The 13,169-nt window shown below is 46.8% G+C and overlaps 1 protein-coding gene across 4 annotated transcripts in view; it reads left to right on the forward strand.

The window, feature by feature from the left end:
* The window catches only part of Nlrc5 (NLR family CARD domain containing 5), an 84,583-nt gene that overhangs the window by 59,198 nt on the left and 12,216 nt on the right, over window positions 1-13,169 (forward strand). For all 4 annotated transcript variants that reach the window (XR_013104849.1, XM_034522718.2, XM_076915659.1 and 1 more), the window contains exons 28-37: window positions 900-983; window positions 3,957-4,040; window positions 4,719-4,808; window positions 5,077-5,142; window positions 6,146-6,229; window positions 6,318-6,401; window positions 9,918-10,004; window positions 10,526-10,606; window positions 11,533-11,616; window positions 11,835-11,927. Coding sequence is in view for 3 of the 4 variants with exons in the window: in XM_034522718.2 (XP_034378609.1) it covers window positions 900-983; window positions 3,957-4,040; window positions 4,719-4,808; window positions 5,077-5,142; window positions 6,146-6,229; window positions 6,318-6,401; window positions 9,918-10,004; window positions 10,526-10,606; window positions 11,533-11,616; window positions 11,835-11,927 (837 nt within the window). In the remaining variant the exon portion in view is untranslated. The remainder of the gene's footprint in view (window positions 1-899; window positions 984-3,956; window positions 4,041-4,718; window positions 4,809-5,076; window positions 5,143-6,145; window positions 6,230-6,317; window positions 6,402-9,917; window positions 10,005-10,525; window positions 10,607-11,532; window positions 11,617-11,834; window positions 11,928-13,169) is intronic.

Consider the following 13,169-nt stretch of genomic DNA (forward strand, 5'->3'; position numbering starts at 1 on the left):
TCCTAGCGTTTTCAGGAGGCTGAGGCCGAGGATCATGAGGATTATGAGTTCAAGGCCAGTCCCAGCTACAGAGAGAGTTAATGTCTTTAACAAAGAAGAATTTTAGCCGGGCAGTGGTGGCGCACGCCTTTAATCCCAGCACTTGGGAGGCAGAGGCAGGCGGATTTCTGAGTTCGAGGCCAGCCTGGTCTACAGAGTGAGTTCCAGGACAGCCAGAGCTACACAGAGAAACCCTGTCTCAAAAAAACAAAACAAAACAAAAACCAAAGAATTTTTTAAAGTTAAAGAGTAATAATGGTGTTTGAAAAATCAGCTGGCAATTCTATTAACTCTCTGACTTCAGAATTCTTTGAGGGTGGGAGGCTCAGGCATCTTTTTGGTGGGAGGGAAGAGGGGCTGGTGTTAAGATTGCTGGCTAGCCAGGGCCCTTTCATTTAACTAATTATGAAATTTCACTGTAGGCCTTAAAAACAGACAGGTCAACGGTCACTTTACATGTCACGCTTCTCAGTTTTTTTTTTTTTGTTTTTTGTTTTTTGTTTTTTTATTGGGGTTGGGGGTCCAGTGACTAAAATTATCTAGAGGTCTTGAACTTGTGTTGGAACCTCCTAACCTTGATCTGGAGTTTCTGATCTGTAGGTTTGGTGGGGGATCCAAGATTCACATTCCAAGTTCTCGGGTGATTTTGATGTGACTGGTTGGGGACCACACTAAGAGTCATCCTTCCCAAAGGAAATGCATAGGCACCAAAAGGGGCCTGCAGGGAATAGGAGCTATGGATGTCCTGTGTTTTCAAACGTCCTCTGGAGCCCAGAGGTCACACCCAGGAAAAACTGTGGTAGAAGTGGTTCCGGTATCTGAATGCTTCCTCTCTTTCTTGTCCCAACCCGACCATGCAGCTTCCCAGGATGCCGCCTCAGCCAGGAGCATATGGAAACACTGTGTTGTGCACTGAGCAAGTGCAAAGCTCTCAGCCAGCTTGAGTAAGTTGGGAGGGGGAGGAGGAGGAGGAAAGGGAGAGAGGAGGGGCGTGGAACACACCTGGATGGGGCTGCACAAGTGCAAGAGCATGATGGTCCTATGAGCAGGCACCCTCATGTCCCCCACTTCAGCTCAAGATCAGTTGTCGGTCAGGGACAGGTGGGACTCTGGGTTTCATCTCTAAGTCTTCCCATGTGTCTTCTCTTCTACCCTACTCCCTCCATGACAAAATTAGTTTCTTTTCTTGTCACTGTGTGACCAAATACCTAACCAAAGGAACTTAAGGGAGGAGGGAGTTTATTTTGGCTCATGGGTGTTTTGGTTGGTTGGTTGGTTGGTTTGGTTTGGTTTTTAAGATGGACTCTAAAGAGACCCAGATTGACCTCACACTTGCTGTGTAGTTAAGGATGATGGTGAGTTTGCCACCACCTCCAGGGTGCTAGGATTACAAGTGGGCACTACTCCATCTGGCCTCAGCTCATGGTTTGAGAGAGATGCAGTCCACCATTGTGGAGAAGACACCATAGTATCCTCATAGACACATGAGGAAACTTCTCTCCTCAGCTAAACCTCTCTGAAAACACCATTACAGACATGCCCGGGGGTGTGACCCTGAGATGACTCCAAATGCAGCCAGGTTGCCAATGAAGATTAAACGTCGCATTCTGTAACTTTAGAGAGGGTGCCAGGAGCCCCTCAGCATGTGTTTGCCCGGTACATCCAAGCTCTGCAGACAGATTTTGAAGGGCAGGGTCGCTAATGAGAGGAAGATTGTTTTGCCTGACAGGAAAAAGGACCAAATGGCTAAGCTGAAGAAGAACTTGAAGCTAGCCAGGGCAAGTACTTGTGAAGTAACATGCCTATGACTTGTGCTGAGGGCCCAAATAGGACAGCCCCCACCCCCCAGTAGGAAAAACGATAGCAGTGAACACCTATGGAGATTCCTCATGGTGCCCTCTCTGAGGTACTTTTGTTACTTCTCAGAAGCGTAGGTATCATGATTGACAGATGAGGAACACAGAATACAGAAAGTTCAGGAACCTGCCCAGCATCACAGATACCTCAGCACTTACAGTTGATGCCTAACCATAACCATTGGGAAATAAAGGAATCTTCTAAAAACAAACAAACAAACAAACAAACAAACAAAAACTACATAATTTTAATTTCTGTTGAAGCCGGGTATATAACCTCAGTACTTTGGGGCTGAGACAGGAGGATTTCAGGTTTCAAGCCAGCCTGGGTTGCATAGCAAGTTCAAGGCGTGAGATATTGAGAGACCCTGTCACAACTAAAACAAACACATTTGGTGAAGATGTTGCTGGGAGGAGATGCAGCTGATAATGGACCACATGCTTTAAGAAAGATGAATGTTTTGTGGTAAAAGGAAACTCATCTTCTTTTAACGGTCCTTTGAGAACTGGAAGTATAGCTCAGAGATAGAGCATATTCTGCTTTAGTGTGTATCAAGCCTGAGAGTCAAACTCCAGTACCACGGAAAACAAATATAGGTCATTATCTTAACTGGCTTTGTGAAATAAGGCACTTCTTTTAAAAAGATCCACCAATTTTCCTCCCATATATGCGTGTATGTGTATATGCACACACATACATGTGCACCTCATACACGTAGATACCCACAGAAGCCAAAAAGATGTTGCATCTCCTGGAGCTGGAGTTACGGGTGACTGAGCCATCCTATGTGTGTGCTGCGAAAGCAACAAGCACCTTTAACTGCCGAACCATCTCTCTAGCCTCTGCAAGGCAATTTTTTAAAACAAAATTCTCCAGAAAATTCCAAAGAAACAAGTGTCGGAGGTATAGGGCCTGGGAGATGGCTCAGTGAGTTAAGAGCACTTGCTGCTCTGACCGAGAACCCAAATTCTGTTTCCAGCATCCACATGGCAGCCGTCAATCGGCTGGAACACCAGTTCAGGGAGTCTGGACCCTCTATAAACACTGGGCACACAAGTAGTAGATATATACAGATGTAAACAACACCCATACACATAACATAAAAATCTTTTTGAAATGTAGATGGGAAATCAGATCAGGACATGGTGGTTATGTTTCTGAAATTGTGGCTGAGCCCAGGGATGCTATTGGGAGCAAAAGAAGGGGTGAAATTCAGGTATAGTCTCTAACATCAGATTCCTAAATCACAGAAGGAAATCTGTTAGGTAACTATCATCCACACATTTGTCCCTTTCCTGGATCATTGTGGATTCTAGCTGCCATCAGCGGTGGGCAAGGGAAAGCTCATTAGTTTTTCCCTAACTCCTAAAAACCTGCTAGAGGAACCTGAGTCCTGTGAGTGTCACAGAAAATGAAGGGGTGATGAGGACACAGTAAACACTGGTGGGGACTGCAGAGCTGTTGGTAATGCTTGTAGCAGTGAAACAATGGTGGAGTGATGGTGGGCGTGGTCACTCAGAATGATGAGGATGCTTCTGGCGGTGGGCGTGGTCACTCAATGATGAGGATGCTCCTGGTGGTGGGCGTGGTCACTCAATGATGAAGATGCTCCTGGTGGTGGGTGTGGTCACTCAGAATGATGAGGATGCTCCTGGCGGTGGGCGTGGTCACTCAGAATGATGAGGATGCTTCTGGCGGTGGGCGTGGTCACTCAGAATGATGAGGATGCTTCTGGCAGTGGGCGTGGTCACTCAGAATGATGAGGATGCTCCTGGTGGTGGGTGTGGTCACTCAGAATGATGAGAATGCTCCTGGTGGTGGGCGTGGTCACTCAGAATGATGAGGATGCTTCTGGCGGTGGGCGTGGTCACTCAGAATGATGAGGATGCCTCTGGTGGTGGGCGTGGTCACTCAGAATGATAAGGATGCTTCTGGTGCTGGGATGCTGTGGATGCCATAGTGATAAGCAGCAGTGACAGTCAATTTAGTGGCCACAGGGACCTCCAGGAGCAGGCAGAGCTATAGCTTGGTCTACCAACACTGTGTCTTACTTCTTACAGCCTCACAGCCAACCTGCTGGATGACACTGGGCTCAGGTGCCTTCTACGGTGCCTGCCACAGCTGCCCATCTCTGGATGGTTTGAGTAAGTGAGCATCCCTGAGATATCCAGGGGATTCCCTCCTTCAACAAGAGCATAAGTGGGTCTCTTTAGAGACCATCTCAAAGGAACCTGAGGACAAGAGCCAATGATGGGAAGGGGTGGCTCTTACCTGGACCTACCTCTGACAACCTCCTGCCTCATCCCCACCTGGGGCAGATCTTGTGTCAGACATTCAAGTTAGGACTTGTGGTAGAGTAGACCTGCCCCTCCACCATGTCTCCTCACAAAGCTAGCTCGAGACTGGGAGCAACATCCCATCCCTACCAAGTGATGTAGGGCTTCAGCAGCCAGATTCTAGTTGACCCCACTCCTGAAACCCCCCAACTCCATCTGCGGGGCTCAAGTCTGGAAAGGATCTTTTAACAAAGGAGGATTCTCAAGAAGACATCTGCTCTCACTGCATCTCCTCACACAGTCTGTTGCTAGACAGCTAAACTTGGTACTCTGGGAGTTCCTGATCCAGCTAGGGCTGGGGTTGCCTAATCAGGTTCCTCAGTGTCCCACCCCAGCCACAGGGACTCAGGGCCATATATAAGGTAGTATCCCTGCTCCCCCGGCTTCAATGTCAAAGTCTGGAGAATGGGTGGTTGAACATTGAAATGGGATGGGGAAGCAAGAGGCAAGGGACCCTGGCTGAGCCCAGCCTCTCTTCTTTCCCAGTCTCAGTCACAACAGGATCTCTCAAGAGGGGATCCTGTACCTGCTGGAGACTCTGCCTTCCTACCCTCATATCCAAGAGGTCTCTGTGAGGTAGGCTGCTAACCACTGACTGGTGGTGGGTTATCTGACCCCCACATTCCAGCTTTATATTGTGTGTTTCTGATTCTAATCCTTGATGGGGTGCTACCAGGGTGGAGAGGGCCAGGTATATAGAACCTTTTCCTCATAGAATGAGGGTGGCAAAGACCTGCCCTGCTCTCTGTGGTCTCAGTCCCGTCTCTTCTGCATGGCCCTGGCTCCAGTGCCCTGGGTGCTCAGATTGCTAACTTGATGCCTCCCTGCCCACTTTTCCTCACAGTCTGGGCTCTGAGCAGATCTTCCGAATGCGCTTCTCCAAAGAGGAAGGAACCAGAACAACACTGAGGTAATCCTGGGTGAGCAGGAAAAAGGGAAAAGATTCTGATTAGTGAGGAACCCATGGCTTCTTCACTGGGTCTCTCCTCAGATGGCCTGCTTCTGATATACATACAACCCAGGTTTGGTCTCCAGTTGAGCACTGATGTCCCCATGCCATTCCCAATACCACACAAACTACATTACACCATATTATGCAATAAATCCAGCACACACATGTACTATACACACAAAATGGACATAGCCTACATATACTATCCCACATATCCCACATAAACTATACAAACAAAATATACGCTTCCTTATGTACTCCTGTACACATACATGCTCAGTACACACACACACATACAGAGAGACAGAGAGAGAGAGAGAGAGAGAGAGAGCACCTTTGCTCTCCATCCACCAGCACACCCTGCCTGATGCTGCTTCTGTCGGTCCCTGAGCAAGCCTGGCATCCTCTTGCTGTTTCTCAGAGAAGATTCTCCCAACCCTTTAAGGCCAGCTTACGCGGCAGCCATTCCTGGAGGTCTGTGAGGTGCCAACAGCCCTGATACCAGAGTGAACCTCTTTGGAGATCCTGCAGTCCCTTTTCAGGGACAATGACCTAGCTTACCTTTAGGCTGAGGACCACAGGGCCACAGCCAATGCCCAGCCGATGCCCAGGCTCACCCTCCACACAAGGAGCCTGAACTATCCCATTAGTCATTGAGTCAGGCTGACTCTGTCAAAGCCAGCTTTTCCTCCCCAGAGATAATCCAGCAAGTGTGTGCTGGGGTCAATCAGTGGCTGCTTGTAACGTATCGTAAGGACTAAATGAAATGTACAACAGGCAGGCACTGTGTACCTGGAGGCTGGCACTGTGCCAGTGGAGTCATGCTCCATGAACCACAGACTCAGCTCCTAAAGACAAGAGCCAGTACCTGTCAGGACCCAACCTAAGCCTGTGTCTTCTGGAAGACTGAGAGGAGAGGTTAGCAGCCCAAGCTTCCTCAGGCCCTGCCTTCTGCCCTTAGGCTACGTGAATGCAGCTTCAGCCCTGAGCAAGTATCCAGATTGGCCTCCAGCCTGAGCCAGGCCCAACAGCTGACAGAGCTCTGGTGAGTGACAGGCCCAGCCCATGGGGAGAATGGTAGGCAGGGCATCCTGCCTGCCAGAGCCATACCAATAACTGATCTCTATCCCCAGGCTGACCAGGTGTCACTTGGACCTGCCACAGCTGACCACACTCCTGAACCTGGTGAATCGGCCATCAGGGTTGCTGGGCCTCAGGTACCCGCTTACATTGGGAGGAGAGTGGGGAAGTTGAAGAAGGTGGGGCCCTCTCAGTCACTGCCTGGCCATTTCCTGTATCCAGGAGCCCAGTTCTCTGCCCTAGAGTCATGCCAGGCACAAGAAAACTGTCCATGAGGAGAGGGAGGCTGTACTTTGGGGTTTAAAAAAAAAAAAAAAAAAAAACCATGCTTTGTGTGTAGCTCAGTTACCAGAGTGCACGTCTTCCATTTATGACGCTCTGGGTTTCATCCCTAACACCACAGAAGAAATAATAATTAAAATTAATTAAAAATAATCAAAGAAAGTTCTGAAGGATACCTAATGGAAGATAAAAATAACATTAAAAATAGCTTACATGTTCACCGCAATGTAGAAGCACTCAGAAAAAGAACATTCTAAAAAGGAGAGAGAATATCTTTTAAAATGCACATTCCATTTCCTGTGTAAGATAATTGCTCATTCTCTTCCATGTTTACTCCACATTTGTTTGGCTGAAGTACTTTAAAATAAGATACAGAAGACCTCATGAAAAATATCACTTCTAAACATCTTACTGTGAATCTCATTAAGAGTCAGGGCTGGAAGGTGGCTCAGTCAGTAAAATGCTTGCCTTGTCTCACAAAGACCTGAGTTCCAGTCCTCCAACTGAAACCCAATGAAAGAAAAGAGGGGTATAACCCCAACATTAAAGAGATGGTGATGGGGGTCCCTAGGGCTCCCTGGCCAGCCAGCCTAGCCCACTTGACAAGCTCCAGGCCAGTGAGACCCTGTCTTTGAAAACAAGATGAATGGTCCTGAGGAAAAGCATCTGAGGTTGTCCTCTGGCCTCTGCGTGCAGGTATGCACATGCCCACACAGTCACACACACACACACATGAACAGGCACACACAGGGGTATTAACTACTTTTCTGTTATTCTGATAAACCAACATGACCAAAGGCAGCTTAAGAGAGAGTTTACTTGGTGTATAGTTTCAGAAGAATAAAAGCCCCTCATGGTGGGGACACATGGCAGCAAGCAGCAGACATGGCAGCTCCAGGAAGCTAAGATATCACAAGCCCAAAGCAGAGGAAGAAACCTGGAAGTGGGCGGGGCTATGAACTCTCAAAGCCTACCTCCAGTGACATCCTCCAATAAGACCATACCTCCTAAATCTTCCCAAACAGTGACAGCTGGGGACCAAGCATTCCAATGCCTGAGCCTACGTAGGACACTTCTTATTTAAGTCACCACAACATAGGAACAGAAATACACATTTACAAATAAAGAAATAAGGATTATAGTTCAGTCAGGACACCTGAGGAGTCTATGGCAACTCTTAGGGCCATGTGTTATCTGGTTTAATATGAGATTCTCACATGGTACTTAAGTCTAACAGTTGGCTGTGGGATTCAGGTCCACACAGGCTTCTGGGCATTCCTAGCTCTGGGCTGTGGCTACTTCACTTCCTTATGTGCCCTGGAGCTAGCCCCCAACTTTTCTAAACTTCATCAAAAGGCTCCACAAAATAAGCTAACAACTTTGTGCCCCAAAATCTGGCTTAATGGGCAACACTGCACATCGCTAACTATAGCCCAAAGAAAAGTACGAGAGCTGATTATTCTCATTTTTTTAAGATTTAAGAAATAACATTTTTGTTTGTTTGTTTTTAAAGACGGGGGTGGGGGAGGTTCTCCTTGACTGGCTCTCCTGAAACTCTTTCTGTAGACCAGGCTGCCCTTGAACTCAGAGATCCACCTGCTTCTACCTCCCAAATGCTGGGATTAGAGGTGTTTGACACCCCCTACCTGGCAGAAATAGCATTTCTTAAAATTATAGTACAATCAGTCATGAGTATGACCGTGAGCCTGAAATTCCTGCACTCAGGATATAGAGGAGCAAGAGAAAAAGGGCAGCCTTTGCGACCTAGAATGTTTGAAGCCAGTCTGGTCTACATGAAACCCTTTCTAAATTAAATAAATAAGTAAATAAATAAATAATAGTGAAATAAAAAATTATCACAACACAGTTAAGTGTACAGCTCAGCAGTATTAAAGACTTCCACCCTGGTGTGTAGCCAATCTTTATTTTGCAAAACTGAAGTTCTGTCTTCAATGAACAGCTCGTCACGTTCTGCTTACCCCAGCTTGGGGCATGAACTGTCTGTGAACCAGACTTCTTCTGTTACTTCTTGTCGGTAGAATCACGCTATCCTCAGCCTTTTGTGGTTGCTGGCATTCATGTGGCATGTCTTCAAGGTCTACCCCCCCCACCCCCCCACCCCCGTGTTGTTGCAGGCATGAGAACTTTTTACTTCCGCTGTCGTCGAAGGGTTTTACAGGGCTGACTTCGGTCCTGCACGTGGGTACCCCACAGTTTACTCATCCATCTGCCTGTGGACTTGGAATGTTTTCACCTCTCAGCCTGTGTGCTGTGAATGTGGGTTCGCAAATAGGACTTCATGTTCCTGCATTCAATTCTTTTCTAGATTGCCCAAATAATACCTTAAAATAAAACTTTCCACACCTAAAAGTAACATTTTAAAAATTGGCAGAAAATCCAGACTAGCATAAAGGAAAAACAATGTTTTAAAAAATAATGATGTAACTGAACCGTAAAGCAGGAATGTTATTAAATAACTAAATTCATTTGTGCATTTTGTAGGAAGCTTCGAAAAGGAGTCAGGAGGTGGGGGCTCATGTCGTTAATCCCAGCAGGAGGCAGGTGGATCTCTGAGTCCAGCCTGACCTATAGAGTGAGTTCCAGGACAACCAGGGCCACACATAAAAACTCTGTCTGGAAAAAACAAACAATATAAAACAAAGTTTACAAAATGTAGAAAACCAAAATCTAGGACTGAAGAGATGGCTCCACTGGCTGCTCTTCCAGAGAACTTGGGTTCGATTCCCAGAATACATATGGCAGCTCACAACTGTCTGTAACTCCACCCTCACACAGACATTCATGTAAGCAAAACGCCAATGCACATAAAGTAAGAATAAATAAATCATTAAAAAAAATAAAATTACTCATGAAAATTCCACCATCTAACCCATGCCAGCGAATGCCCACACCACCTCTTTTTCTTTTTCTTTTTTTTTCTTTTTTTGTATTTTTCTCTTTTAAAATATAACATTGGAGTTATGGTTTAGGTATGGTTTGGTTTTCTAACCTTTACCACGTAATTACTTGTGTTAGATCTGAAAAAAATTATTTCAAAACATATTCTTGGGCTGGGGAGACGGCTCAGGGTAAAGACATGGTTTACAAACATGATGGCCTGAGTTCAGATCTCCAGACCTGTGTAAAGCTGGTAGCATAGTGTGCGTGTGCCTGTGTCAAACAATGTAGAAGACAAGGACCTCCATGCTACTGTGGCATGCTCACAACACAGAAATGCACGTGTGTGTGCGCGCACACACACACACACACACACACACATCCTTCAGGCTCTTCCTGTTACCAGTCTTCCCCTAGATATAATAACTTGATGCTCACCCCAGGCGTCTTTGTCTGTGTCCCTTCCATGACAGGTTGGAAGAGCCCTGGGTGGGTTATGTCAGCTTCCCAGCTCTAATGGACGTCTGTGCCCAGGCTTCAGGGTGTCTCACCGAGTTAAGGTGAGTTCAGGGAAGAGCCCCTGAAAATTCACCTTTCTATGACCATGGCAACCATCCCTTGCCCTCACCCCCATAGGCACTGGTGTCTTGTTCTGTGGATTAACATGTCCTGCCTACAGAGACTGTTGAGCATGCCCGAAGAGCTATACACATTTGTAGAGTCTTGTGCAGTTGGCAGGCCACAATGTCAAAGGAAAGTAACTTTGGGCTCAAGGTCCAGACAGGCATGCTGGGGGGGGGGTCCATGCTGGTTACCCAGAAGTGGCCCCTTGGTACAGTTTACATGCCCTATAGATTACAATGGTGGGGGTAGTTGAGACAATATGTTTGGTTGGACAATATGTGATATAACAGATCTCACCATGGTGCTGTCTGGCTCTTGGTGTCACCTCCCATTTTTGAAGTGCCACTGCCCTCGTTTGAAGCTGGAGGATCCATTGTGTCATGATCCAGGTCAGAGAGCAGGCAGATGCAGGCCAAAGCATGCTGTCACACATCTCACCCATCTCTTCTTCCCTCAGCATCTCTGAGACCCAGAGGAAACTGTGGCTCCGGCTGGAATTTCCTCACCAAGAAGACAATTCTGAGGCCATGGCCCTCAGGTAGGACCCAGCATCAGCTGGCACTGCTTGGACTAGTATTTCTCATGCATCTGCTCAGCATCTTTTGTGCTCAGCGTCTTTTGATGTTTGGTCTTTCCACATGCTGAGAGGTCCTCTCCTTCTCCCTCCACCTCTCACTCCAATTCAATAGCTCCACTTGTCCCCAACAACTTTTTGTAAAGACTTATTTATTTATTTTATGTATATGAATACACTGTAGCTGTCTTCAGATAGACCAGAAGAGGGCATCAGATCCCATTTCCCATTACTGGTAATTGTGAGCTACTATGTGGTTGCTGGGAATTGAACTTAGGACCTCTGGAAGAGCAGCCAGTACTCTTAACCACTGAGGCATCTCTCCAGCCCAACTTTCAATTCTTCAAACATCACCTTGCCCTCTCTGACCTCAGACTCTTTTGCACTGGCTCTTCTTTCTGCCAAGAATCTCTTCTTGCCTGGTTTCTTCTTCTCTTGTCTGATTATACTTTTTCATACTTCTAAGTCTCAGCTTAAATGCCCCATTTCAGCTGTAACCCCTGACAGCCAAGACCTGGCCAAGTCTCCCTACTTTCTACTTTCCTCTCTCATAGATGCCTGGATTTAGGACATTTCAATACGAATGTCACATTTTTTGGACATTGAAATGTCACCTCTTTTGAGCAGATGCAGCTTGGCATGCATACATTCTAGGGAACAGGGCATGCCTGGTTCTCAGCCCTAGCTTACCTCCTTGTCTGCATGTGTATCCGCATACAGTTGGGTGTACCAGCTGCCCAACCTGGACCATTCTTCCCAGTGGATCTTGTAACTAGGTAGTAAACTGAGACTTTCTTTAACCAACATATATTTTCTGTGCCATGAGCATGAAAGTAGGAATGGGACTTCTATCATGGGCCAGGCACTGCAACTACCCTCTCTGCTTCCAGGTTGGCTCACTGTGACCTGGGGATTGACCACAGCATTCTTATGAGACAGTCGGTGGAAACATGTGCCAGACTGCAGCAGCTGAGGTTGGCACTGCCCATGCCAATAGTGGCTTCAAGTTCACTGGTTACCCTAGAGTCTTCTCTGGGCCACATTCTTACTTCCCCGGGGTGGGACTCATACTTGGGCCAAGGGCCAGAGACTCAGGGATACCCAGGGAAGCTCTTAGAGGGACCTTCTCTCATGGTGACCCCTGAGGTGTGTCTAGCATACAATTTTCTGGAATACTCTTGGCCCTTTACAGCTTGTCTCATGTTAGCTTCAATGACAATGATGGCACCAGATCCAGGCTGCTGCAGAACGTCCTGCTATCAAGCTGTGAGCTGAAGAGCTTCAGGTATGTGGACTTACGCTTTCACTGAGGCTCCTGTCTTAGGGTGACCTCAACAACTCTCAAAGGACAACAGTTAACTGGGGCTGGCTTACAGTTTTAGACGTTTAGTTCTTTATAGTCATGTCAAGGAACATGGCATCATGCAGACAGATATGTATGGTGCTGGAGAAAGAGCTGAGAGTTCTACATTTTGATCCTCAGGCAGCAGAAGGAGATTGCGTGCCACTCTAGACATAGCTTGAACATAGGAGACTTTAGGAGCCCACTCCCACAATGACACATTTTCTCCAACAAGGCCATACCTACTCCAACAAGGCCACACCTACTAATAGTGCCACTTCCTATGGGCCAAGCATTCAAACACATGAGTGAGTCTATGGAGGCCATACCTATTCAAACCACCTTAGCCCCCTTGCCTGCCCATTCCACCTGTTCCCTAGCTCCTGGCCCAGTGGATGCTGGTCCCACAACTGTGCTCAGGTCTCAGGCTCCCAGAGATGATGCTAGGGCTACCAGGGTCCTAAATGTGACCTTAGGAACACAGCCACACAACTAAAAATTTCCCTTCTCCACATTCTGCTCTGTTTTCTTCTGGAATAATTGCAAATAAAAAGTTGCTTAGCACTTAGAAGGCTGAGACAGGAAGATCTGGAGTTCAAGGCTAGCCCAGCTGCATGAGAAGCTGGAAACAAGCATGGAAATCTTGTCTCATACACACACTGACACACACACACACACACACACACACACACACACACACACACACACACACCAAAACAAAACAAACACGTAGGATTGGGAATTTACCCAAATTATCTGTTGATATTTTAATAGTATTCACTTCTCCCTCCCCCTCCTCTCCTCCCTTCACCTTCCCCCTTCCTCCTTTTATCCTTACCCCCCCCCCGCCCTTTTTTTCTTTTTTAACCATTAGAAGTGGTTGAGTGAATCTCTCAAGAATGAGGCTGTTACTTGCCATAATCTAGAGAAAGTATGGACTTCAGGAATTTAAACACTGAATAGCAGTTACTATCTTTTTTTTCTTCTGTCTTAAAAAAATTAAAAGTGTGTGTGTGTGTGTGTGTGTGTGTGTGTGTGTGTGTGTGTGTGTGTGTGTGTAAGAGAGAGCGGGAGGGAAGAAGAGAGGGGGAAGGAGAAAGATGGTATTTACAGGGTCAGAAGTCAATGTTGATAGTTTCTTCTCTCCTTCCAAATCAGGCTGCCAGGTTCATACAGCACCTTTAC

Source organism: Arvicanthis niloticus, chromosome 18 (assembly GCF_011762505.2).
Source record: "Arvicanthis niloticus isolate mArvNil1 chromosome 18, mArvNil1.pat.X, whole genome shotgun sequence".
In the NCBI taxonomy this organism is placed as follows: Eukaryota; Metazoa; Chordata; class Mammalia; order Rodentia; family Muridae; genus Arvicanthis; species Arvicanthis niloticus.